At 37.7% G+C, this 26,719-nt stretch overlaps 2 protein-coding genes across 4 annotated transcripts; one reads left to right on the forward strand and one right to left on the reverse strand.

Annotated features, from left to right (window-relative positions):
• Positions 1–1,841: 1,841 nt before the first annotated feature.
• IRAK4 (interleukin 1 receptor associated kinase 4) lies at positions 1,842–14,545 on the reverse strand. 2 transcript variants are annotated; one of them, XM_030961071.1, is made up of 12 exons: positions 14,411–14,545; positions 14,105–14,274; positions 12,940–13,085; positions 12,424–12,621; positions 11,528–11,688; positions 10,795–10,859; positions 10,430–10,544; positions 8,268–8,377; positions 5,125–5,308; positions 4,264–4,326; positions 3,440–3,598; positions 1,842–3,334 (listed from the first exon to the last, which is right to left on the reverse strand). In XM_030961071.1, the coding sequence occupies exons 2-12, from the start codon at positions 14,263–14,265 to the stop codon at positions 3,302–3,304; spliced, it is 1,395 nt and encodes a 464-aa protein (XP_030816931.1). In that variant the 5' UTR covers positions 14,266–14,274; positions 14,411–14,545; the 3' UTR covers positions 1,842–3,301. The 2 variants fall into 2 exon arrangements, with proteins under 2 accessions (XP_030816931.1, XP_030816932.1); XM_030961072.1 differs by lacking the exon at positions 14,105–14,274.
• A 193-nt stretch (positions 14,546–14,738) lies between these two features.
• Positions 14,739–26,424, forward strand: PUS7L (pseudouridine synthase 7 like). 2 transcript variants are annotated; one of them, XM_030961050.1, is made up of 8 exons: positions 14,739–15,838; positions 16,520–16,679; positions 17,908–18,103; positions 19,764–19,862; positions 21,344–21,425; positions 22,781–23,058; positions 24,675–24,728; positions 25,270–26,424. In XM_030961050.1, exons 1-8 carry the CDS (start codon positions 14,941–14,943, stop codon positions 25,591–25,593), a joined length of 2,091 nt encoding a protein of 696 aa, XP_030816910.1. In that variant the 5' UTR covers positions 14,739–14,940; the 3' UTR covers positions 25,594–26,424. The 2 variants fall into 2 exon arrangements, with proteins under 2 accessions (XP_030816910.1, XP_030816911.1); XM_030961051.1 differs by lacking the exon at positions 24,675–24,728.
• Positions 26,425–26,719: the final 295 nt, after the last annotated feature.

Genomic DNA, 26,719 nt, shown 5'->3' on the forward strand with positions numbered 1-26,719 from the left:
TCCTGAGCATGTCTCCTTCTCTTTTCCCAAAAAGAGAATTATATGAAGTCTTGCACTGCTGGGTGCTTCTCCAGGCCTCTTGTAGCTATTCTCCTAACAGCAATAAGAAGTATCTTATTTAAGTTCTTTTTGTACAATCTATCATGTTTACATCTACATAGTTGCCTCCACTTCTGTTCATGAATGTTCAGAACCAGGGCAAAATGTGGGCATTAATCAGTTGCTCCATTAACTGTCTCTGGTCATTAAATAATTGAAAGTGTCCATTCAAATTGTTGGCCTTCATAAAGCCCAAAAGCAATGCAGCTGCTTGCAGTTAACTCACAAGCTATTAAATAGTTAATTAACAGGACAGGTAATTATTTAATAAATGTTTATGTTGCAACTTAAGGAGATCTTGATCTTTTAAAACACTCCTATCAACGGTTAAATAATCAAGGTAAAAATTGCTCTGTTGCTCAGATTGACATTGTAAATAAAAAAAATTGTTTCTCAGTGTGTTTATGTATTCAATGAAAGCCACCTTCAGATGCTAAAATTAACTAAGTTTACCTTATCTATTTTGTAATTTACTTTATAAATAAAGATTGATGCTTTAGCTTGGTGTTGTCTGAATCATTTCATAGTCTCTTTAATGGAGATCTATTTTCTAAGATCAGAATGTGTAATAGGCAGTTCTCATGGGACTAGAAAGTGACTGTGGGGGGTAAGAAGGGAGGTGAGCAGAAACAGAATTCCTGGTTTTGCTATTAGAGAAAAATCTCTGTGTTAGAAACAGCTACTTTCTCATTGCTTTATGGGAGCAGCACCAAGGGCTTCATAGCAGAATCCAAAGGTGATCTCCTGAGGTTTTTGTACTTTCAGTAATATGCCCCTTCAAAAATTTCTTCTGTCCTTTTAAAATGCTGAAGTAGTTGACTGGTGATTGAACAGTTCTATCTGTTCTTACTTGCTCAGCATGAACTACTATACTATACTACTGGATTTCTCTCAGCTCCAGTTATATGAAACCAGATCATCCCAAGTATCTTGAATGACTAAAGTTACTGATCTGTGTCATAGAAAGCCTTATTATAGTAACTAAAACAAACAAGTATGCTAGGATAATTTAATGTTTTTGGAGGGAACAAAAGAAACTAAAGTCAGCTACTCTTATCCTCTGTTAGTGTTTAGAGATGTTGACTTTACTGTATGGAGACCTCAAAAAAAATCTGGGGTGGGAAAGGGAAGTTCCTTCTCCTTGTCCCCTGCATATTTAAAAAAAAACAGTTGCCACATAAGTTAGCTAGCTTTACCTAGTTAACCCCTCATATTCACTAAAGTTCAAAACTTTTTTCTAAATTGTATGAAATAGTAGCTAACATGCTTCATTTTCAGTGAGGAAGGGAAACTACTGCCAAAACCTCACTGCTGAGAGCAGCACTGCAAATAGTAATGGTTAAGTATGACAGAGCAAGAACTCCCATGCTTGTGGCTGAGATTCTCCTCACACTGAAAAATATCACAGTTGGTGTAGGAACAAAAATGTTCTACCCTACCAGAGGTGAACAGAGCTGAGCAGCTGAGCAGGGAGTTGCTACAGCAAACACTTCTAGACAACACTGTAGCTGCATTCCAGCTCCAGGGAATAGTAAAAAGCAGGTGTGATCTAATAAACCTTCACATAACAGCTGGAGATGCTTAAAACTGAAAATGGCTTCAGCAGATTTTATTCTAATTTAGCTTTATAGCAGCTTTTTCCTCCATGTTCAGAGCTGTAGAGCTTTTTTCCATGCAGCGAAGTTACCATAATGTTATTAACAGATATGCAAGCAACATAAAATGATACTTATTTTCAAGGCTCAAAGTTTTAATAGCAGAAGTAATAATGCAGCAGGTTTTTCTATGTTAACAGTTTTTTACAATTTATACTCAAAAAATCTAGAAGCCATTAGGTAGATCTAGATCCTTTTATCTAAATTAAGCTAGCAGTTTGAAAAGGCAATACAAACTGAATAAATAGCCAGAAATCTAATGATATCATTACATTGAAAGCACATGCTTCCTACAACAAGATATATATTCCTGAATGAAGTCACACATAATCACAAATTTCACTGTAGGCCAGACTATGTTCTTATCCCTAAGCTATTAACACAGTTCACAGCAAGCAAAATAAGTTTACATGAAAATAACATCTTTCATTTAAAATGGTAATATGCTCATACTTAGTCCAAAGTATCTGGAATCTTACTAGTCACTTTCATTCCATTTTTAGTCTGCTTTGATCTGTCAATGTTTCTATTTTTAAAAGCTTTCCATTTATACTTTCAGAAGCGTGTTTTTGTATTTAGTTAATATACATACATAGACATATATACATATATATATGTTAAAAATAGATTAATTATTTGACTAAGTAAAATGCAGAATTGGTCTTCACATCATCATTCTGACCCCTTTAAGAAAAGCAACCATCTGTATTTATAATCCATATGGAATCTTCTCCTAAAGTACTAAAAATATTCAATTCTCCGAAAATAGTCTAAATAGCTAAGAGTCTTCCTGTGAATAAAAATTAAATGGCTTGTCATCACAGAGTTCACTGTAAGAAAGCATTTGCAAGTGTAAATGCATCTGCACAGCAAGATAACTATTTTGCTTGGGAATCTTGAAATGAAAAAACAACCTAGAAAATGTCTTGCAGCCTTTATTTGACTAGAACTACATTAAGAAGACTTTTTCAACAACTGGACTTGTTAGTGAATGTGATAATAATCACATTCACTAACAGTACCAGACCATTCACTCAAATATGAACTCTTAAGCTAAAATATTAAGTAGAAGCTTGTTTAAATTGAGTAATAGTAATTTCTCAAAAAGACAACATTAAATACGATTATAGCTATTAAATGGTTTTGTCTTCAATAGACAAAGGCCTAGTACACCTGATCAAGAAAGCAATTTGCAGAAAAAATATTCTGCCCAGTTACAGTCATATTCCTTTACAGCAGACATACTAAATATTTGGAAATAAAAAGAATCAAATAGATTGTAATATGGAAATGCATTTAAAAAGCTGCAGGAGAAGATGATGTACCAGCACTGCAATTTGTTAATACAAGAAAGAGTTTTCCCATGTTAAGGGCCCAGTGACCAAGGAAATGTGAAAGAGCTGCTGACAGGCCAACAGCTCACCTTACATGTGTCCAGAAAGTTCTGGAAAGCAGAATCACTGATAATGTTGCACTAAATACAGATTAAATGTTTGATACTGGTGTCTCTATTACAGAAACACTGGTGTATCAGAAGAAACACATTATCAAGTTTTTATCTCTTGGAGCTGCTGTTGGACCTGGAAGAGAACAGACAGAAATATAATTAACTGATAGTGTGACCATATGCAGGGGAAACACACACTCTCACCCAAAATAAGCCTTTTTTCTGAAAGACTACATACCATCTTAATGTCTGGCCTTCTGGTTTTTTTATCATTCAGACACCGATCAGCAATTGAATACATTTTATGAATTGAAGGTACATCCCAGTCACTCATCTTTTCATCAACATAATCCTCAATAGTTGCTTCTTCATCCTCAATTTCATCTTTTATACTTAACTACAAGAGAATTTGAACCAACAAGCAGATAACATTGTAAGTATCTGACAGCATGTGAGACTATAAATAAACTACAAATTTTTATTAATTTATTATTTTTATTCTATATCGTTTTAATTACCACAACATCATAAAACAAATTTCTTTAAGCCATATCATACAGATTTAACTGTCTCCCACTTCAAGGCTCAGTTTTCTAGTATTGTTTCTTTTGTAAGAGAAGAGACATGATCAACTAAGTATCCTAATAACCCACAAATATCCAAGTTTAAGCTGGTATAATTTTTTTCATCACTTTTATAAAGCCTCTTCCTGTAAATGAATGTCTGTCTGTAAACTAATCTTCTGTCTCCAGTCTCAGGACTGCAGTATCTGCTGGAAACTTCTAGTCAGAAATCAAATTTTAAATCTGACTGGTTTAGTCCAAAAGTCCTCAGTTCCAACACACTTGAAGTGGGTTATCTGTAATCACATGTATTGTTTGAAGAAGCATAAATGAGTAAATAAGAGACAGTGAGTAGAGGCAGATCTTCTGCCTTCCTCTATGGGTCAGACTGAAATTGCTGACCAACAACTGATTGTCTCAGAACCTGTTAAATGACTATGATTTCATATAAAGTGATCCTGGAGCGGTGGGAGGGAAGGAGAAAACATGAAGAACATACCAGCAACTGTGGCTCCCGGTTTTCATCCACTGGAGGAAGACCCGTTATTATTTCTAGTAAGACCTAGGAGGACAAAAAAATCAGAAGATAAAATAAAGCACAGAATAACCCTTAGCATATATATGATTTGCAAAAAGGAGCATGACCTCCAATCTGTCAACAAATACCCTCAGGATTTGTGTTTGTCCAAAGATTTCCTATACAGTTCATTGGTTTTGTTCCTACCTTTATTTTCATTAACTGTTAATAGCAGTGCGGCTTACAAATTTCAACACAAGTTATTCTCACCCTACACGGTGCTCCTTCACAGCAAGACTGAAGGATTTCCAAACTATTCAGACACAGTGTTGGGCCTACCTTCCCATGAAACGAAATGCTGGGAAGGAAGTGGTCAGTAGTGAGTAGGGTCTTGGATCTATCCAGAACAAATTAAATTTCCTTCCAAATATTAAGCTCATGTCTTTTTGTACTCAGGTCTAAGGCAAATTCAACATGGACATTGTATTTTTGGTGTTGAATATAGCAAAACACAGGAATTTTGGATGCTTTTCTTAATTATTCTTTTTCAGCCTGAGTTACACTTCTGTGCAACATCATGCAAGCAAAAACAATGTTCCACACTACTTCAAACCACATTTAGCTAGAACCTGGAATATTATTTTACTCTGGTCTTTCACATAGCAAATCAACATATTCAAATGATTTTAACACAAAGTTTAGAAACACTATCTTAAGAAAATATCTATTGGGAAAAAGAAAAATTATAGACCAGAGTAATCATTTCATTTCGGATACTCTTGACTTTGTGTGCTTTTATCATTTACAACAGAAGTCATATACTGCTTCCCACATTCTACTTACTACTCCAAAACTGAAGATATCAGATTTAGGTGTTATCTCTCCTCGCAGAGCTTCAGGGGCCATATAGGCTGCTGTTCCAACAATTCTTTCAGTCATGATTGTCTGTGTGAATGTTACAGACGCTCTTGCAAGGCCAAAGTCAGAAATTTTGGGCACATATGTATCAGTTAATAAGATATTTGCACTAGTGGAGAGGGGAGGTAAGGGAAGAAACAAAAAAGAAAAGAGAATTTTTCAAACAGTACAGTAAATAGGTTTTATGACAGACTAATAATTCTTTAGTAACCAAATGTAAACTGCTATTTTGACTATCTTGAAAGCTAAGATATTTATACATTATTCATAAAACAAGTTATGTAAATTTAGTTTTGCTGGAAATTGTTCAATTTCAAAATTCATTCCGCTAAATAAATGAAGAACTGACTGCAAGATCCATCTATGTTTATTCTTGCATGTGCATGCATAAAAAAAGACAAGGCAAACCAACAAAACACAAGGAGAAAAAAACTAGACGGTCCCCCTACCCCCCAAACCTTAGAAATACAAAACTTTCTTTTAACAGACCAATTATATTACATTTATGGTTTGGCTTTAAGAGAGACAATAGAGAATAATTAGCTCTGATCAACTTTTACTGGATCACAGTTTAATTCTTACAGTCTAAATCTCTGCTCAGAACTAACAAAAGCAGGTTTTTTTATACCTATTATCTAATACCAAGTCAATACCAAGTCAATACAAGAGTAGGAGTATTATTTATTTAGCACATGACAAATTCATGTGCTAAATGAATAATACTCTTACTCTTGTCTTGAAAGAAAACCAGAAAACTTATTACTGCTAGAATATTCTATGTGCCATGTTCTCACTTGACCTCCAGCTTTTACTTTCTTTAAAAAAAAGGCAACCCTGACAAATGAGGCTCATCTCAAAGTCCTTAACGCTTTCATAAAATGCTCAGTGGGATGAATTACAGCAGAAATCTGCTGGGTTTTAAACTTGTACCACTTAAAACCATTTTAAAATAGCTTGATTTAATATTTATTAAATCCTCATTTTCTGATCCCTTTAATGGAATGGTAAGAAATCCACAATGCCTGATATAACATATAACACTTCCTGGAAAGTTATACTTCTAACTTCCCCTTCTTGTTCACCCAACCCGAACAAAATTAACACAGCTGTAAGTTACAATGGATCACTTGATGTTAGAGCTGCTGTAAATAATGACTACTATAAAAGGCCAGACACTTGTCAAGGCATCATCCACCAAGAGAACAAGATCACAACTTCATAAATCTCAGCTTCTTATCAACTTGAATCCAGTCCAAAGAGTGGTCATTTTCTTGGGTACACCACAAAAAGCACAATAAATGCAAGTTTTATTGCAACTTTCAAGCTTCAAAAGAGAACTGAACTATTTCCTGGGCATAACCAATCCAAAAAACTATGAACAACTGTGAGAATACCCATTAAATCTTGTCCCCTCTAGCCTAGAGAAGCTGTTCTAATGCCTGTGTGTTTATGAATGGTCTCTACACATCACAGCAAAATGAAGACTGAAGTAATCTTCTTAGATGTCTCTTCATCTAAGTGTTATCTGGGAGTGGCAGCACTATTAATAGTACCAATCAAATGTACTGAACTACTCACACAACAAGTTGCAAAATGTTACTCAAACAAAAAAAAAACCCAAACCCAATTCTCTAATATGATGAACTCACTGCAGTTAGAAGGGCAGAGGCAGTGTAAGGTAAAAAAGTGCATCCCTTGCAGTCATGACACTTCTCCAGAGGCTTAAGCAGGGAAGAAAGAAGAAACAAACTGTCAAAGCAGCAGGCACATACATGAGACAGCTGAAGCAAATGCTTGTTTCCCCCAAGCTGAAAGGTCACAAAACTGAATTTGCCTGTATTTAGCAGAGTTGCCAGAAGCCAGAAAGCTACTGAAACATTCATACATAACACCCAATCAGTCAGTTGCTCCTTCTTAACCATCAGAAAGAGTAAGGCATTTGGGGCTTTTCTTCAAGGATTTAGGCTTCTTTTTAAAAAAACCAACACAGCAAACTGTAGCAGCAACAAAACAACAACAACAAAAACACCAGAAAAAGCCAACCAAACTCTACAACAAAACCCTCACCTATTCTGAGTTCTGATATCCATAGGAAAAAACTCTGGTATAACACACAATGACCATTCATCATCATTGAAGAACCCTGAACTTCATGAACCTGACTAAAGTAATTTTACTGTATTCATAAAAAATAGGAATAAATCAAAGGAGACACTCTGAAGAAGTATTCTCAACAAAAAGGAAAAAAAAAAAGATGTGTTTTTATCTGAAAAATTCCCTATTTAAAAATTAATTGCTCTTCAACAACAGCTTCATTAGAAGCAGTTTTTAAAGAACAGAACTTTGTGTGTTCCACGGCACTCAAATAACTATTCGAAAGTAACAGATATAAATTACATTTAAGATACAAATTACAATTTACATATTATCATACAGTTACAATTACAATGCAAAATCTCATGGTTGGAAAGCTGTCCAGCAGCTAAGGGAGCCGGCGGAAAAGGATCCTCAGGGAAGACCTTATTGCACCATACAATTAATTGGCTGAAAGGAGGCTGTAGCCAGGTGGGGGTCAGTCTCCTTTCCCAAGCAGCAAGCAATAGGACAAGAGGAAATGGCCTCAGTTTGTGCCACAGGAGATACAAATTAGCTGTTAGGAAAAATTTCTCCACCAAGTGAAGCAGTGAAAGAGGCTGCCCAGGAGAGTGGCAGAGTCACCAGCCCTGGAGATATCTAAAAGACATAGATGCAGGTACCTGGGGACATGGTTTGGCAGTGGACATGGCAGTGCTGGGTTAACAGTTGGACTTGATGATCTCAAAGGTCTTTGCCACTCTAAGCAATTCTATGGTTCTAGCCCCATAATTATCTTTAGAAATCTGTACTGGTCATGTCCTTGTGGCACAGACAAGGTTGTGGAGATGGATGTCACTTCCAGAAGATTGTGCCCTTGACTGAAGTAATGCTTTTTTGCAGTTTGTTCTCTCTAAAATTACTTTAACAGGGGAAAGATTAAAAAGAAAAATGAAAATGTGAAAATGCAGCCAGCAATAGTCTGCAGGTTTTACCTTTTAATATCTCTGTGAATGTGATTATTTTCATGCAAAAAGTTGATGCCATTTGCTGTACCTTGAACAATTTTACACCTCATATTCCAAGGAATTGGTGGAGTTTCATCCTTGATTAAGAATAGAGAAAGGCAAGTAAAAATGTGAAAAATACATATACACTCACATAAACCAAAACAAACATACAAAACCCCCACAATCCGAAAGCAACTTCTTGCTATGTTTTGCTGTTTTCAAGCAGATGATTAAAAACACTACCAGCACACATTTCTTAATTGACTTGGGAAGAAATACATGCCTTTGTCATATTACATTATTTTCCTGCATTTTGCCTTAGACGAAGTTGCCAGTTGCAAAAATGTTCTTGGTTAATGTTTGATTCTGACTCTCCAAGGCCAGCTGCTCTGCAAAGACCTATCTGTATCTACTGCAACTCCCTTTGTACTGGCACTGACACCAGAGCCTTCAACCCAAAGCAAATAATTCAAAGCAATCCACAGTTTTTTACTAACAACAAGAAGCCAATCTTCCAGCATTTTTGGATTTCTTGAGAGTTTAGCTTTATTTATGCTACTAATTAAATCTCAGAAGTAAGGACATCTACATTTAAAAACCAGTCATCAAAAATGTTTTCAGTGGCCAAGGGAAGTGGATTACAGTATCTCCCCATTCTACCACCTCCCCTGCCTGCTCAACATCCAGACAAAAGGATGACACAAGCAAGTGTCTGTGCATCAAATACATCCAGTGAAGTCACTGGATGTAAATTAAATTATCAGCAAGAACAGATGTTCAAGTAAATACATTACTCACCTCTCTGATCTTATTAGGAAAAGATTCTTTTTAATTTATAGATTCTGATTTAAATTCCTTGATTTATGCCATAAATTTGTCCTCTTGTAAAGGAAGAGACATTTATTTCTCCTTTAGCTTTCAATTATCCCCAATCTTTAAAGCTCCCTTGATGATAACAGCTAGTTACACTGATGACTGATGACCATTTTCATATACATCCTTGTTAAGCACTGCCCATTTCTACAGATAAACTTGCACTGTCCTTAGGTAAGACTTAGTCTCTCTTCTGCACTGATTGAATTAAAAGAAAAATATTGCACCTGTAGCAGTGTATGCATGCAAACAAATAAATGTAAACTGAGACAGCATTGCTAACAGAACTAGTTCTTTCCCCAAGCATTGCTATTCGTTCTCATCATAGCACCACTTTTTCTCGATTGGAGCAGAAGTATTTGTGCAGCCCTACAAAGGAAATGTCTCCAGATGAAAATTAAATATTTTTTCACTAAGTATTATTTTATCAGCCTGATCAGTTCCCTAATCCAGATCTTTCTCCAGCTAATAGATGGATGCTTGAACCAGTACCACCAGATTATCAGTGCAGAAAAAAAAGCAGGCCGAACATCTTAGGTCTGAGGACATGAGTGGTTGAAGTAGCACCAATGTAAAACGTTCACCAGACTACAACCTCAGAAGCTGCAATTGCTTAGAATTAAGCAGATTTTTTGAACTCCTTCAAGAAATTAACACAGACACTAATCTACTACCTTAAGTCTGCCTTACTATTGGACTGTGTGTCCTTGATAAACAGAGTTGCCTCACCAAACCAAAAGCAACTTGTTATTTACTTAAGGCCAAGGCTAGAACATACACCATTTGATTAAATCATAAGCATTTATACAAAATAATAGTTTTTTAAATTGAAATTTACATTTACTTACATACTTCAGAAAGAGATAAGCAGACTAGGAGCACTGTATTATAACCACTATCACAAGGACAATGAACAAGGTCAGTTTCACAGATTTCACAGAATCTCAGGAACCAGCAGAGAACAGTCCAACATAAGAACTGGGAACAAGACTGCAGCACCCTCTGCACTGCCTCACACAGGCACAGTCAGTGCAAGCTTCTGTGATGCTTCAGATACCAGTACATGACATTGCACTGACAGCCTGATTTGACTTTAATCTATCTAAAATGTTTGTGTAAAACCTTACTGGAAGAATACTTGCTATTAGAACACAAGAAGAAAGTAGTAAAAGATCATTTGGCCATCACAGTTCAGTTCCATTTGAAAGACATTCCACAGATTCCTGCACTTTAGCAAAGTAAGGCAATTGGAAGCTAGAAAAGATTTCACTTACCAGACAAGCAAGTCTGTCAAGCAATGAACCATTGGGCATGTATTCATACACCAGACATGGCTGAGCACCATCACTTGAGAAACCAAGTAATTCTACTAAATTTTCATGCTGACACCTATGGCAAAAAAGAAAAAAATATCCATTCACATGTGCTCTGAAAGACTCTCAACATCTGAGGAAAACACAAGGCAGAGGGAACTTGATTCCCAATAACTTGTTTCACCTCTACTGCACAAAGCCAGGTTTGTGTGGTGATGTTTTGAAACAAACAAAATGTGATTGTGCTGTATAAGAAACATTTCCAGTTAACGTTTTCAGCAAATCGTTATGTTAGAAAGACAAAAATTGTATAATGACGTACTCACTTTGCCATTATGTTTATTTCTTGCTCAAACTGCTGTTTTAAGTCCTGAATGCTAACATCGACCATCTATAAAAAGAAGTATTTGATATTAACATCACTGGTTCATAATAAAATGCACAGCTGTTCATTAAGAAAAAAAAAGAATTGTAAGCCTTTCTTAGTTAACTTTTCACAATACACCTTCTACTCAGTTCAAAAATAAAGTATCAGAATGTGACTTTAAATTCCTTGGAACACTATATAACTGGATAAATGGATCCAGTTTCAGCAATCAACAACTTATTCCATTCATTGCAGTTACACCCTAATAGCACTTAGTTACAAAATTCAATATTCACACAAAATAGTGGTTATGAAGACTAAAATTCTGTGACAATTTAGCTTGTGAATCTCAGCCATCCTAATCTGAAATGGAAACCACCTTAAGACTCCTTCTCTTCTGGCACTTCTTGAGGGTGAGGGGAAAACAACTGGGGAAGCACTCTGCTCTTCCCAACAACTCGCTTAGCCCCTCAAAGGAGAGCAATAGAGAAGGCAAGAACTAGCTCCTGTGACTATGCTGACTTGCAACACTGATGGGACTAAGAATAAGTTTCTTAAACCAACTAATGTGTAACATGGTGACAACGCTTTTTGAAATGTATCATTCAACACTTTTCACAATAAACAAAATAAACAAGTCTATTCAATAAAGTACACAGTCATTAAAAAGAAAAATCCCCAGGACAACTCACAGCAATGAGCTTCTTGACAGCCACGTTTTTGCCATTGATGTAGCCTTTGAACACAATGCCAAAGCCACCTTCTCCCAGTTTATTACCTCCAGCTGATTCTGGTCGCACATCAAAATTATTTGTAATGCTTTCCAAGTCATGAAACAAAAAATTCTGGAAATCTGAAAGACATTGACACTTAGCATAAAACTATGTTTTCACTTAAGGAACAAGGTTTTCTGTTTCAGTTCTCTTAAAACAAAAACTTGCTACTGCACAAAACCTGACACAGTGGAGCCCTACTTCCAGCTCTGTGATGAAGATTCCAGAAAGACAAAAGGAAGGCAGATAAACATATACAATTACCTATGCATAATTTCCTTCACAACTAACACTGTAGTACACATATGACTGTATTTTTGATTCATACTTGTAATACAGGTAGCAGAAATTAAATGTGTAGCAGATCACAGAGAGAGCCACAGTGTCTTATATACAAAAAAACCACCAAGGTTACATCATGTTCCTGGCAGCAACCCAAAAGTGAACCTTTAGGAAAGAACAGACCAACCACACGCTTTCCTAAAATGGCTTCTTCAGTCATCTTTTCTCCAGCATTCTTAGTCATTGCTGACACACAAAATCTAGTTTTAAAGCATGAGATGCTGAACAGACTATAAAATAAGTATTGGAAAAGCACAACAGGATTATGTGCGGCAAAAAAGAAATTGCAATTTAATCAACAGTTAAGTTTTCCCTCAAAGTAGGTGATTTATTGGCAAGATGCTGTTTCCCACGGATGCACCGTGACCGGAATAGAGTCATCGCTCTCATGCACTGCTGTGATTTATTTCACATGGGGTGAAGGACAGATCAACAAAAAAACAGCACTGAATTCTACCAAAGTAAATGTCTACCTGTGTTACTGGACTGTGAGCTGCTGTTTTCTTCACTTGAGTAGGAAGAATCTGAATGCTGCTTCTCAGTACTCTGAGCTAAAACAGGCTTTACAGATGCCACCTTTTTTTCTTGTACAGGTAGCTGTTTCTCATGTATAGGCAAGGTTTCCTGTGAAGAAAGAGGTAATGTAACTTCCTGTGGCATCCTTACAGCTTCTGAAAAGGGAATTTAGAAAAAGCATTAACTACATTAGGAACCAGAGAAAAATTAAGTAATGTTAATGCCATTATTTTTCAAAATTAGGAGACACAAGTATCACCAGGTTATATTGTGTCACTATGTGTAAACTCCAGCACTCTCATTGAAAATTGAAACTCTTACTTAAACTGTTATTACAAATGATAGAAAGTGGAAAATATATTCATTTTTGGTTATTTTAACCTAATCCTTTCTGATTTTCAAATTAGTGTGAAGCTCTTTCACACCTTAGAAAACTGAGAACATGGTACAAAATGTATAAGAGTAACAGTTACCTGGAAGCAAAAGGCTTGCTGGTGCTAGGAACTGATTCCTGATCAGCAGATCCACAAGATCAGCAACTGTACAGTTTGTGGTTCCCCAGTCATAAAGCAATTCACACGTGGGGCTCTTTCCCATTTGTACAAATGCCTCAAATTTCCTTAAAAGATAAATATAAAGACCAGTATTAAAAAAAAAAAGAAAAAATTACCTCAAGAAGCATAAAGGGAGATTAAAGGCAAATGACAAAAATAATCCAAACTGAAAAAAAAATCTGAATGCACTGCAAAATTTTCTGAAGACTCAGCCAAAAAAATCTGAACATATTTAAACTCGGGGTAAAAACATGCAAAATATGGGAAAAACTATGGGAAATACACATATACACGGCTTCAGCTGTCTGTCTAGGATCCATAATATACTGGCATCTTGGACTAACAGAGAAGAGAATGTCAGCCAGACACAGAGCTAGTCAGATCCAGATCAAATGGCAAAAATAATTTTGCATCCATTTAGCACACTTCACCTTGAATATTTTGAGATGGGCATTAAGAAGAAAATATGATCCAGTATTGACTGATTTAATATTATTATTGAAAGAAAAACAAAGATTTAATACTACCATATTAGAAAAGACTGGAAACACAAAATTATATATACAGCACGTAAAAACCTCAGTCTTTGAAACAGCTTCAACAAAGATTCAACAACCTCTTCAAGGAATGAGGTGCTCATAAAATATTGCAAGCATTACTCCTCAAGTAAATTTGTGAGTTTTAGTCCTCAGGCTCCCTACGTTTATTGGTATTTTCTTGGAAGCGGTGAATTAGGAGTTACAGTAGTGCTGTCTCTTGGGCACCGTAACATCAATGCCTACTAGTCTTTAGGGCACAGAAAGTTATGCAGCCCGTGCTGTACTGCTAAAAATACCCGTGTCTGGAGTCCTAATTAATCCTAATTTCTTTAGTCAATTTTCTGAGGCGTGCTTAAAACCCGAGCTGCAGTACAATTAGGAGCAATTACCTTGCGTTCCCTAAGGAAATGGGACTGTAAGGCGCAAGTGCCCACCAGCACACGGGGTGCAGCACGTTACAGTAATGGGCTGGCAAGCGGGATTAACAAGGTATTTGTGGTGAACGGTAATGCACGAGTTTAGGCTACGGGACTTTGGTGTAGGACCTTATGTGCACTTGGCTGTATCTGCTTTCACCGGACGGGTTGGTTATATCCACCGCAAGTTTCCTCCACCCTTCCTGCGGGTCGATGAGCTCTGCCAGCCGCCGCACGAGCCCGTAGCTCAGGCAGCGGACGTACGTGGACTCCGTCACGGGCTCACCCATCCTCCGCTCCTGCCGGGACACAGGATTACCCGTGCGGTTCGCCGGGAAGCGCCCGCCCCCGGCCCCCGCCCACCATTCCCGGCTGCGAGAGCCCCCTGCACCCCGCAGCCGGGGCGGTGCCGCCCGGAGTCCCCTCACGCCTCACCGTCGCTGCCCGCCCGCGATCCCCCCGGGCCCCGCTGCCCACCGGGCGGTACCGGCGCGCTGCTTCCCCTCCGCCTGTACAGCTTCCCCTTTAAGGGGGCGGGGCCCAGCACCCGGTGCCGCTGATGTCACCGGCGCGGTGAGGACACAGCGGAAGCGCTCTCCCACCTGGCCCTCCCATAGGCGGCCGAAAGGGGCCCCGCCCCCGGCACGACCCATGTCCGGCAGCGAGGAGGGGGGCTCGCTGTCTTTTCCCGGCCCTGGGGAACTTGGTAACGTCCTCGGGCCCCTTTGATAGGAGGAGGGGGAGGAGGAGGAGGCCGCGGCGCCCCCTGGCGGCCGCTTCCGGGGCCGCGCGGCGCTCCCGCCTCGCTGTGTCTGTCCGTGCCTCGCTCCCTGCCTGCGTCCGTCCGTCCGTCCTTGCCTGCCTCATTCCCCGCCTTTCAGCAGCCGTTCCGTAGCAGTTGATGCTCTTCCGCCCGTCTCCCTTTTTCCTGTCCGGCCTGGCGGGGAGCAGGGCAGGCCGCGGCCATGCTGCCCTCCTTCAGTTACCTGACCGAGCACACCGGCTTCCGCGGCACCATCAAAAACGCGCCCGGGGACTTCGTAGTGACGGAGCTCGAGGTGCCCGAGCTCTTCCTCGGGGACTCCCGAGCTGAATTGCTCCAAAAAAGCGGCGAAGCGCCGCCGGCACAGAGCAGCCCGTGTCCGAGGGAGCCCAAAAGGCGGAGGACGGAGCCCCCCGGGCCGAGTGCCCCCGCGTGTCCCCGGGATGCAGCGCCCGGGCCCGCGGGGCAGGGCCCAGGCCGGGCGGGAGGCGGCTGTGCTGCATCCCCGGGCAGTAGCGAGCGTGAGGGAGAGCCCGAGCTGCAGCCCGGCCTCGGGGAAGCCCCAGTGTTGGAGTCCTTGCTCGGCAAGCCCGTGAGCGAACTGCTCCACAAGTTTGCCTGCGATGTGAAGGATGCGTGGGGCTCGGAAAACAATGCGGATGCTGCTGCTAGGGAGTTCTCGCTAGGACCAAGGCTGGACAAGAAAATTCGAGCTGATTTACACGGTGCTGTTAGGCAGAAATTCCCCTTTCTAGTCACTCTTACAAAAGGCAATGAAATGATTGTAAAAGGGAATCCTGATTACAGAGAGCTTTGTCAGTTAGTGACTGAAAAGGAAACAAGTGATTTCTTTAAATTTTTGGATGCAAAGCTAGAAAATTCTACGTTTTCCTTTGAGCCTGATGGAAACAAAGAGCACAGAAAAACAGTTCACCACTTTATCAATAGAAAATTTGGAAAGCTTTTAGAAACAAAATCTTTTACTGTGACAGATGTCAATGATCAGCCAAGTACATCAATAATGGTACGGTTTCGAGAAAAAACTTGGTCCAGAAAAAGGTGTGCTGGTGGTTTTCAGGAGAAGCAAGATGTTTATACAGGTAAATACATTTTTAGTGAAGGTGGCAGGTATTTTGGTGTTCTGTAGGTAAGACTGATACTGATAGTCAGGATCATTTTTATACAACACATAGGCCTGTCAAGTCACTGTTTGTGTTGAAATAAATCATTATTAGTGCAGTGGTGTTACACCCGTGGAGAAGAGAATGGAGGAATCAAGTTGCTGCAGTGATTTGGCATCAGCTGCTCGCTGATAATGGTTACAGTTCTTTTGATTGTAGCTACTAACTAACTCTGTGGCATTCCCAGAGTGATAGCTTTCCCTTGAAAATAATTGTGGGATTTTAGGAGATGCATCTAGATACTGAACAAGATAGTAAGGTCAAATTTGACTTATGATCTCATTCTTCAAAGCATTCTCTGATACAGAGAAGGTTTCCTGCAATACATCCATGCATGTCTGTTGAATTGTGTTGCATTTTTTGAGATACTGTTTCTAAAGGCATCAGGGTTTTTGGTTGGTCTGAGCTTTGTGTACCGTTTTTATTTTTTTCCTTCTGTGCTGTAAAAGTCCCATTTGATTTAGATTTGTGGGGTAGGAGGGCAGTTTCTTTATAGTTTCCACGCTGTTACAGTTTAAGGGGAAGAACCTGCCTGTTTGTCATGGCAGAGCACTGAAACATAAAGGCATGTTTCTAATAATTCTGAGATGATTGTTTCAGCTTTCACCCTTCAGAAAGAAAACCTAGAAACACTAGAAGCAATCGGCTTGTTGGCAGCTGAACTTGACGTTCTTCCTTCAGACTTCAGTTACACTGGCATCAAAGATAAGAAGGCTATCACTTTGCAGCCTATGGTGGTGAAGAAGGTGACTCCTGAGAGGTACTTAAAATCTAGGTGCAAGCTGTTTAGCACGTAGGTCTTGGTGTTAATAAGTATCAACATGGTACAATGTCTTGAAATATTCTTACTGTGTCTTCCCCTTGCCCATATAGACCACAGTGGAAATGGCTTTAATCTTTTGTGGCTTTAGGGAATATGCAATTTAGCACTCAAGTCAATGGCAAAACTCCACTGCAAACTGGGCTGTAAGGCCAGTTGTCCAAGAGATAATTAGCAGAACTTTGCATGAGTGTTTAAATGATGAAGAAAAATAGGTAAATGCATCCACACAGCAAGAGAAAAAATATTTTTTATAAATGAACAGTTTATGATGTTATTAAAATATTGCTTAGGATTCATGCTCTTATGCTGAAATTTTCCTTTGATTTTTGTTGTCATCTTATTGCAAAAGTTGCCATTCCTTCTTGGTGATTTCTCATGGGCAGTTCCTTGCAGCACTGACTCATACTTCCTCACAGCCCAAACAACAAACCCCATCTCTTTCCTCAGCCAGCTAACCCACTCTTTTGTAGCACTTTTCTTATTGGACACAGCTGTGGCCTGTTAAGGGCAGGCTTGTTCCTAATCTTTGGTGATTGGTACAGCTGCAACTCCTCAGGTGTGAGACTGCCTTCTGCACTATTTTCTTACATTCTATCCCTCCACAGATTTGAATGACTCTTATTTACACACAAGAACAAAGAGATTGAGTGGATATTTTAAAGGGTAAATATTTGAACAGTCAGCTGTGTTTCCAATTACAAGCATGTGCAAGCACAACCAGAGAATCAGTGCACTGAAATTGTTTTTGTTAAGGCTGATGGAGAAAGAGGAATTGTGTTTTGGAATCTGCTAGAGCGCATTACCTTTTCCTTTCTCTTTAATGAAAAACAGGTTTTGAGGAGATAAGAGTAAAAAAATTACTCATTTTTCAATTTAAAAAATTAAAAATTCTGTGCACTCTGAGAAAGTTCCATGAATTGCTTAATTCCAGCATCTGTCAGTATCATAAAAATGCCAATAATTTAAAAAGTATTTCTGAATTATAACTAAATTTTAAGACTTCTATCTCTGCATTTGATTTTGTTTTCTCATAATAATTGTTTTTCATCCCATTTTATTTTTTAAAGTGTTTTCAATATGAGTGCAAAGGTGAAAAAGACATTCATTAGAAGTTGTATAGCTTTACTAGAGGATGGTTCATAATTTCTCCCAATTGCTTATTCAGGTTGAAGGAAATTGGAAACAAAATGGAAAAAAAGGGTATGAAAATATACAACATTCGTCCAGCACACCAGCACCTCAGACTTGGCCAGCTGAAGGGCAATCACTTTGACATAGTTGTGAGAGATCTCCAGCACCACAATCATGACTCTTCTGCAGATTTGGAGGAGAGAATAGCTGAAGCAGTGGAAAATGTTGAGGTGAGAAAGACTCATGATAATGAACAGAGTTTTAATTCTTTGCAGTTATAAAAAGTACATTTAAGGAAAATGCTTGTAATAGTACGATAATGGCAATATTTCCCAAGTTTGGTGCCCTTTGCAGTTTTATGTCTTTCCTGCTTAGGGAATCAGGAGTAAAATTGCCTTCCAAGAAGGTTTTACAAGTGCATTGATTGTGTGATTCAGACTGGAGACCCCAGGGTGGTGCAGCAAAAGGGGAATTCAGTAACAAATGAGTATGGATGTAAGAGCCATTGCTGCACAGAGCTGAGGCTAGCCAAAGTGATGCGTCTCACTGTGGCAGATGAAGGGGGAAACGATGTACTTACACATCCAAATAGTGTGTATGGGATACATGTATATACACACGTATGCTCACTGCACATCACAGCTGGTTGCTTTTTTGGTCATGTGAGGAGCATGCATGGTTGGCTTGGATGAAAAACTTCCATGGTCCATCTCTGAGAAGGATGACTCCCCTGAAATGCAGTGGATTTTGATTCTGCTTTCCTTAGTCCCTAAAGGAAACTCCGATCATCAGACATTCTTAAACCACCAAGAAAAATAAAAGTAAATACTGGAAGGGAAAAAACTTAATGTATTTTTACAGTATTGATTTTCTTGCCCTATCTTTTGAAGTAATAACTATAATATAAATTGCTCTAATTAAGAAGATGAATCCAGGATTAAAGTCTTGAATGAAAACTAGCCAGTGTGCAAAAGCAAAATACATTACATGTACATTGGAAATTAATTTTATTATTGAGAACAGCATTCAGTTGGTACTATAATGCTTTCTTTGCTCCATCTGACTTGTTTTATTTTGCTGTTTGGAAAATGAACCCAAATTCCTATGATTGTGTGTCTTGCTTTATTAGATTTACCTTACTGGTTAGAAGATAAATGGCAAAACAGGATACATATTAATCCAAAATATGCATTTTTCACCTTCTGTGAAAGCAGAATTGTGTGTGGGACCTATCGGTGTCCAAAGCAAGATAATAAAATTTGAAACTAATAACTATTTGCAAAACAAATATGTGTTTTGTGTTTGTCTACTCCATGTATACTTACTATTTCCTAGAACAGGGTGTTCTCCTTGGGTTACATGACTGTGATTTTACTTCTCATGTGTGACCTAGAACTCATCAGGAGGTTTAAAATCCCAATTAGCAGAAGTGTTCACTTTTGACCTTTATATTGCAGTAATAATAGAAATTATCTCATGTTAAAAAGATTGTGTTTTTAAGAAAAAATGTGCTGTGGTTACTGTTCATTAGCTGTGCTGCATTTGCTTGAGTAGAGATTCCATAATCTGACACATTTTAAAAGCTTAATTACTTTGACTTGACCTATAGTTGTAATTATAATAATTAACTATATAGGAATAATTTTGTTTCATTTACGTGGGATCTTTTTAATAATGTGAAGACAATGGTAGAACTTGATAGTCTTTTTAGATGTCTTTTTAGGGCCAAAAAATCATAATGAATTATGAGTTTTGCTTTTCATGTAACTTCTGATTCTGGTTGTATAAATTTTGGATGTAAATATAGATGTATGCGTGTTGTCTGCCTGGTCTTATTGATCATACCGAGTACTTTCATGCATGTAACATGTTTATCCTTTCTCATTCTAGACAAAAGGTTTTGTGAATTACTACGGACCTCAGCGATTTGGACAAGGACAAATTGTTCAGACAGATCAAATAGGATTGGCTTTACTGAATGAAAAAATGGTATTTCCATTTTGTAATTTGAGTACTTACTGTCAAGAGAATTTCATATTACTGTTGCGGTGTCTAGCCCTGGAGTTGACCTTCTCAGTGAACAATTTCATTTGTGAAATAAATCCATCTGTGTGCTGGAAGCAATTGCTAGATCTGTTTCAATAACAGCTTAAGCATGAAGATATTCATACTGAAACTAAAACCTTTTTTTAAACAGCAAGTGAAGCTTTAAATAGTTCTGGGGTGATAGTTCTGTCTGTGATTGGAATGTGATTGGGATTGTCATCATGCCACTTGGCAGGAAAGTGGTTGCATTCCATACAGGATTTGAACACTGAAAAGAAGCAGGCTTCATGCAGAGTTTATTCATGGTCCTGATCACCTCCGAACTGTAGCTTCTTTATTCTGCTGGGGTCTGTTTACTTCTTAAAAATGTCACATAAGTTCATAAGAGAGGATTTGCTTTTTCAATACTATGGTAATTCATCCGCTATATAGAAGAGATTTCTGCTTTCCATTATTCCTTGGCTACTTTTCCAACTCTCTGTTCTGAGCTTATTAAGTGATAATTAATATGATAAGATAATGTACTTTTTAGCCTATGTGGTGTAGTGTTTGGCACTATAGAAGAAGTAAGAAGAAGACTAATCAGACACTATAAAGTCAAAAGGATTCTTGAATATCCTTTTCTTCTAATCTTGTTTTGATTCTGAGAAAAATCAGGAAAGCTTATCTTTCAAATACAAGAATCAAGATTTGAGAGCAGCCCATGAAAGTTGCTGTTGATGTATCTGACATCAGATAGCAGTTTGACCAGGTGCCAGTCCCTGAGGAGTAATGATTTAAATCCTTAGTCCTAACTTAGTAATTTAATTTAAAATAGGTAGGAATTACTGTCTATATTAAAAATGTACTAGTATGTGCTTGCACAGTCCAGTACAGAGGAGGACAAGAGCCAGGTATCACAGGTTGGTAGAAGTGCTAGCAAATTGAGCAGCTCCTCCAATATTGCAAGTAGCAGAGATTACTGTAGTGTTTTCCTTCTCACAGTGTCATCAAACCTAATACAGATCACTATTAAAAAACAAAATTAAAAAAAGTTTTCCCTCTGTGTGAGACACTGAAAGTGTTCAGTCTAAATTTTTCATGAAGCATGCAGGATGGAAGAAACCTTCCTGTTCAGTATAGAATGATAATTTCACGTGGAAAAGTTTGAACTGGATGACCAAGAAAGTGACCAGTTTACTCACAGAGCTTTGAAAACTGTTTTACATTTTCTGGGTGACTAAAATCTCTTTTTAATCAAAGGCCATAACACATTGTTCTGTGGTTCGTGAGTTCTTCTGCGAAAGGGAGAATTTGACTTTGACACTAAACAACTGATTTAATTTTGAGAGCTTGCAGAATATCTTGAGACAGAATTGGATGCATGATTACTTGTTTAGCTGATAAATAGTCATATTTAACTGAAAAAAATTTGTACTTTCAAGGTGAAAGCTGTGAAGTTATTTTTCACACCTGAAGATACTGATGATCCTGTAAACAATGCAAAAAGATACTTTCTTCAAACTGGTATGTCCACTTAAATTGTCCTTGTATTTATGCAGAGTTGATATTGTGAGGTACTGTGTTGCTGCACAGGGAAATACTTTTTATTTTCCTACTGCTTTATGCTACTTACCCTTCATTATAATGAACTTCATTATAATTTTTATATGTGCAACTCAATAGAGTTGCACATTTCGAAATTATATGAGGATGAGGCCCTAAATGTGCAAAATAGTGGAAAATGAATGTACTTCAGGTGGAAGAAAATGTGGAAGCAAATGCTGTGTATCATAATGCTGGAAGAGACTAAGATTTATCAGGGAAGTTCTGGCTTCCTTCCATTTGTCTGCTTTTGGATGATGAACTTCTTCTGCCAAGTGAGGGAAGTATACAGGAATATGGCACCCAACTCATACTCAGCACTTAACACATCTACTTTCTTTCTTTCTTGAACTAAAATCAACAAAATAAGTCAAAGGCAGGAGTGTGCTGAGTAGAGTGCTCTGTTTGCCATATTTATTGGTTTTATCATTCAGCCAAACTTTCTCACCAATTTGAAGTTGCTCTCAACTTCAAACATACTTTTCTTTTCAAATATTCTACATCTATTAGCCTGCTTATCACTGTAGATTGACATACCAGCTATGATATATAGCTTCAAAAGACAAAGATATGTTTGGTTTCACAAAAGTGTAAGATAAATGATTCTGTTCTGTACATGGTTCTATGATGCATGGAATTTCCAGTTGATGTGGACCCTGAAAGCAGCTGCTTGCCTTTTCCTGAAAGCAGACATAGAAGTCTGTGCAAAAGGCTTCATCAAGTAATCACTTATAATATGAAAAAAAAACCCCATACAATTTTAAATATACAGCATTTATATAATGCAGTAAAAATCTGATTAAGTGCATTTTCATCTTAGTTAAGGGTCAGACTTCCCTAAGGCCAGTGTAATTTTTGCCTTTAAAATAAAGACATGGTTTTTACCTGCTGTGAAATACATCTTCTGAAATGATGAGAAGTAGAGATTTAATGTTATTTTATAGCTTGGTTTTTACTTCCAGTTACCTCGTTCAAAAAAAACACTTTGGAGTGATAAAATAAGTTTCAAAAAAAATTGTTTGAACTAGGCTGAATAACTGAATGACAGCTAGTTTAATTTATACTGCATGAAACAGAATAAAATTCATGGGTCTGCGTTGATAGGCATACAAGATGAAATTTGTCTAACACAACACATTGAAGGAAAGGAAATAATCAAAGCATGGAGACATTAGACTGACACCTTTTTTCTCTATTTGATTATTTTATCTTTTTAAATGTCAGGTAATACTTGAATAATCTGGGATTACTGACATGGTTATTTTTGTTTATATCAGAAGATGCAAAGGGCACACTTGTAATGCTGCCAGAATTTAAAGTAAGAGAGAAGATGTTGCTACGAGCTTTAAATCGCTATGGTGTAAATCATGAAGGTTGTACCAAAGGATGGCTCAACATTCCTCACTCCTTGCGCATATTCTATGTCCATGCTTATTGCAGTAAAATTTGGAATGAAGCAGCATCATATAGGCTGAAGACTTATGGCTCCAAAGTGGTTGAGGGTGATCTTGTCTTCTTGGAAGAAAATGATGAAAGCATTTCCCTGAATGACAAGGTGAGTCTTCTTGTAAAGTACTTCTTGTAAAAAGAAAACAAAACCCCCCCAAAAACTTAATGTACTTGAATACATAAGCAGACATACTCTAATGGCTTTATTTTGGTTCTTCCATTAAAATATTAAATGTCTGTGACAAAGTTAAAAAAACATAATGTAGGATTTTTTTTCTTTCACTGTAAATAGAACTGTGAGCTCGGCATATAATTAGCAGCTTTAATCTGTTTTGGCTGTTCATTTTATTCAAGTTAGAGGAACGAGCAGAAGGTCAGAAATGATACATGTGAAAATTTAGTCTCCATGGTATGTAATGCTCTTAGGATCTGACTGGGGAAGCCTTCAGAGTAGACTGGGTGTTTCCATATTATTAGTGAGTGCAGATCTGAGTCTTGCTCTCCACATCAGGCCTTTCCTAAATACAATGCTGAGTGTGAGTCCAGGGTGAAGGGTAGCCTCAGGCTGATCTGATAATCTCTTTGCAGTTACAGAGGCAAAACATGTTTAGCACAATTTCGCTGGTGCTGGGTCTAAACTGGTAGCAGCTGTTCAAAAGATGCAGCAGTCTTCTTGGTAAAGTACTAAAAGGCAAGGGAGCACTTCTGCTTGCCCATAGCTCAGCCTGGGAGCTGTGCATGGAGCCATAGGTGAGCCAGTGAGTAGAATCTGGCAGTGAAGTGTCTGGTCCCGGGTTTTGACATACTCAAGTCCATTCTGAAGTGCTCTTTTCTTTTAGGGTTAGCATACCTTATTGTGAAGATAGTTCCCAAGTAGAAAGTGGTAGGACAAGAGGAAATAGACTCAAGTTGTGCCAGAAAAATTTAGGTTGTGCATTAGAAAATATTCTTCACCAAAAGAGTTATCAAACACTGGAACAGGCTGCACATAGAAGGGGTTGAGACACCATCCCTGCAGGTACGTGATGAGGGTTTAGTGGTGGACTTGGTAATGTTTTGCAGCTGGATTCAACCTTTTCCAACCTAGATTATTCTATGATTCTATCTTTCTCCTGATCAGATCAGTTATAAACTGTGCAATGTTTCCTGGAGAACAAACAGATGTGTGCAGAGGCAGAATGTAATAATTTCTTTTGGGTGAACCTCTTAGAAATTTGAAAGCAAGAGCATTTGAGAGGTTACCCCCGGTCCCATGCAGTAGCTTGTGTTTCAACTGAGATTTTTCTTTACCAGTATTTTTGAGAGTGAATGCTAATGAAACAATTAGATCAAACAAAATTAAAAGCAGATGTATTAAATTCAGTATTGAGTTACTGAGTTTTATATAGATATATTCCTTCTTAATATAAAACAATTTTTTTGTATTTTTACATTTGCTGATGTAGCACAAGATTGCATTGACTTTGTTAACTTCAAACTCGAAGAATAATAGTGGTAGCTAGCATCAGTAAATGTTTAATGCAATGCCATCTATCAGTAAACTGATTAATATAAATTAAGCGTATCTTAAGATTTTTTCATACCTGAGTTTATTGCCCCTGCAGTAGTCAAATATCCTTAATATTCTTTGCAGGTGAATGCAGTGCATAATTCCTAAAATAAAGCATATGTTTTTACTTTTTAAAAAGGTTGGTGTTTTTTTCTTCTTAAATATCTTGTCAGGTTCATGTAGTCACTGCTGCAGAAGAATCGGCAAACAAATATTCTATATACCAAGTAAGTCTGAAAAATTCAGAGTTGTTGATATTTTTATTTGATTAAAACATTTTGTTTTAAATAATGTGATCAATTTAACTGGTGCAGTCTTTGTCCCTGCCAGAATGCTCATTGAAGAAAACACATGTGAACTAATTTCCACCCTCATAACAAATTTACTTGGTAGTGGAAATAAATACAGTGTCATTTGCAGTATGACAATATTTATCCTGAAGCTGAATACTTCAGGAAAGATTTCAGTCTACTGGGAAAAACTTTCAAAAGAAGTTGACATTCTAATTTTTGAAGGTTTCAAAGTGTAGTTGTGAAGTCTTGTATGGCAACTGAATGTCTTTACTGCTGTATAGTGCTTTGTTTTAAGAATCCTGATACACTGGTTATTTTTTCTGCTTTAATGACATTCAGTATACCTGCTTCATTTCACAAGAGAATCTGCTGGTTTACTATTTCAGACCCCAAAACACAAGGTTTAAACACATTTTAAATGATCACATTTATTTAAAGGGGAATATGCTCAAATATGTTTATTTTTTCTTTGAAGGTGGTTCTTCCAGTGGTGGGACACAGTATCAAGTATCCCAGTAATAAAGTTGGACAGTGGTACCATGAAAGACTTTCTAAGGATGAGCTGGAGTTGTGCAAATTCAGAGTGTCTCCGCTACAGCTAAATATACCTGGATGCTACAGACTCATTTTGAAAAATGTTCAGAATCTCTCATATTTTTTGGAAAGTAGTGAAAAAGAGATCAAAATTGAGGACAGCCATCTGAATGATTTAAAAGTCTCTCTTCATATATCATTTGACCTTGATCCTTCATGTTATGCAACAGTCTGTCTGAGAGAAATAATGAAATGTGATTTTTAAGGTTTCACTTAATGAAAGATTGCAGGAATATTATACAAAGTTGTTATTTTACATGTAATGCCAGGAATATAACGGAGAATAACAGGTTCAAGTCATGAACAGGAAAAATGTGTAGATTGAGATTCATACAGATAAGAAAAAAAACATTACCAAAATCCTTTGGAATGTTTCAAAATAATTCCAAACTCTGAATGCATTGAATGCATTGGAGTAAAACTGTTGCACCAGGAAGGTCTAACAGAACTTAAAGAAACCATGGGCAACCAGCATGAATTTCCTCTTTGCATAGACATCTGGCTTGCAAAGTTAAGCCCTGGAAAAGTATTTGCAGCAAACAAATATGTCTTGTAATTCATAGTATTTTTTTATATGTTTTATACTAAATGCTATTCAAGCAATAGTGTAACAAGTTTACAGCCTAAAAGGTTTCTAAGTGAAAAGTTGTACTAAGGTTTCCCAAATACATTGTGTTTCATTGTGTTCAGGTACTTAGTGTTAAAAGGTTAAAGTCCTGAGTCAACAGTGACAAGTTGTTGGTTGCTTTATCAGACATTTGATGAATGCCCCAAATTAAGTTAAGGCTGACAATTTCAGGATTCAGTAGCGCATAGCTGGGAGTGCCTGTTTCAGTAAGCTCTTCAAGATCAGGTGAGTACCTGACATCACTGGAAAACCGTGTATAATAAAACCAAAACCATGTATAATAAAACCAAACCATTGTTTACATGATGCAGGCTCTACTGTTACTGTGAAGTCTTGTGGTAGTACAAAAAAAATACTAACCAACTTTGGAAAAAAAACTTTTCTATTTTCTTTTTGATTAAGTAAAAAAAAGGCAGATAACTTTGATAAAATGAATGGATTTTTGAAAAAGGGTAGAACAAATAAAGTATCATTTACCTTGTCTGTTTTCAACTGTACCACAATATTTGTGAAAGCAAGTTAGGATATTGTGGTTTGGATAGGTGGACAACCAGATGAGTGAAAATGTGATTGGATGATGAGATACAGAGAGTAGTACTTAAGGGGTCACACCCTCCCTGGAGTGAATGTCACTGGGGTGTCTTCTGGGCCCATCCGGCTTTGTGTCTGTGTCAGTGGCCTGGAGGAGTAGATGGAATTCACC

The sequence above is a fragment of the Camarhynchus parvulus genome, chromosome 1A (assembly GCF_901933205.1).
Source record: "Camarhynchus parvulus chromosome 1A, STF_HiC, whole genome shotgun sequence".
NCBI lineage: Eukaryota > Metazoa > Chordata > Aves > Passeriformes > Thraupidae > Camarhynchus > Camarhynchus parvulus.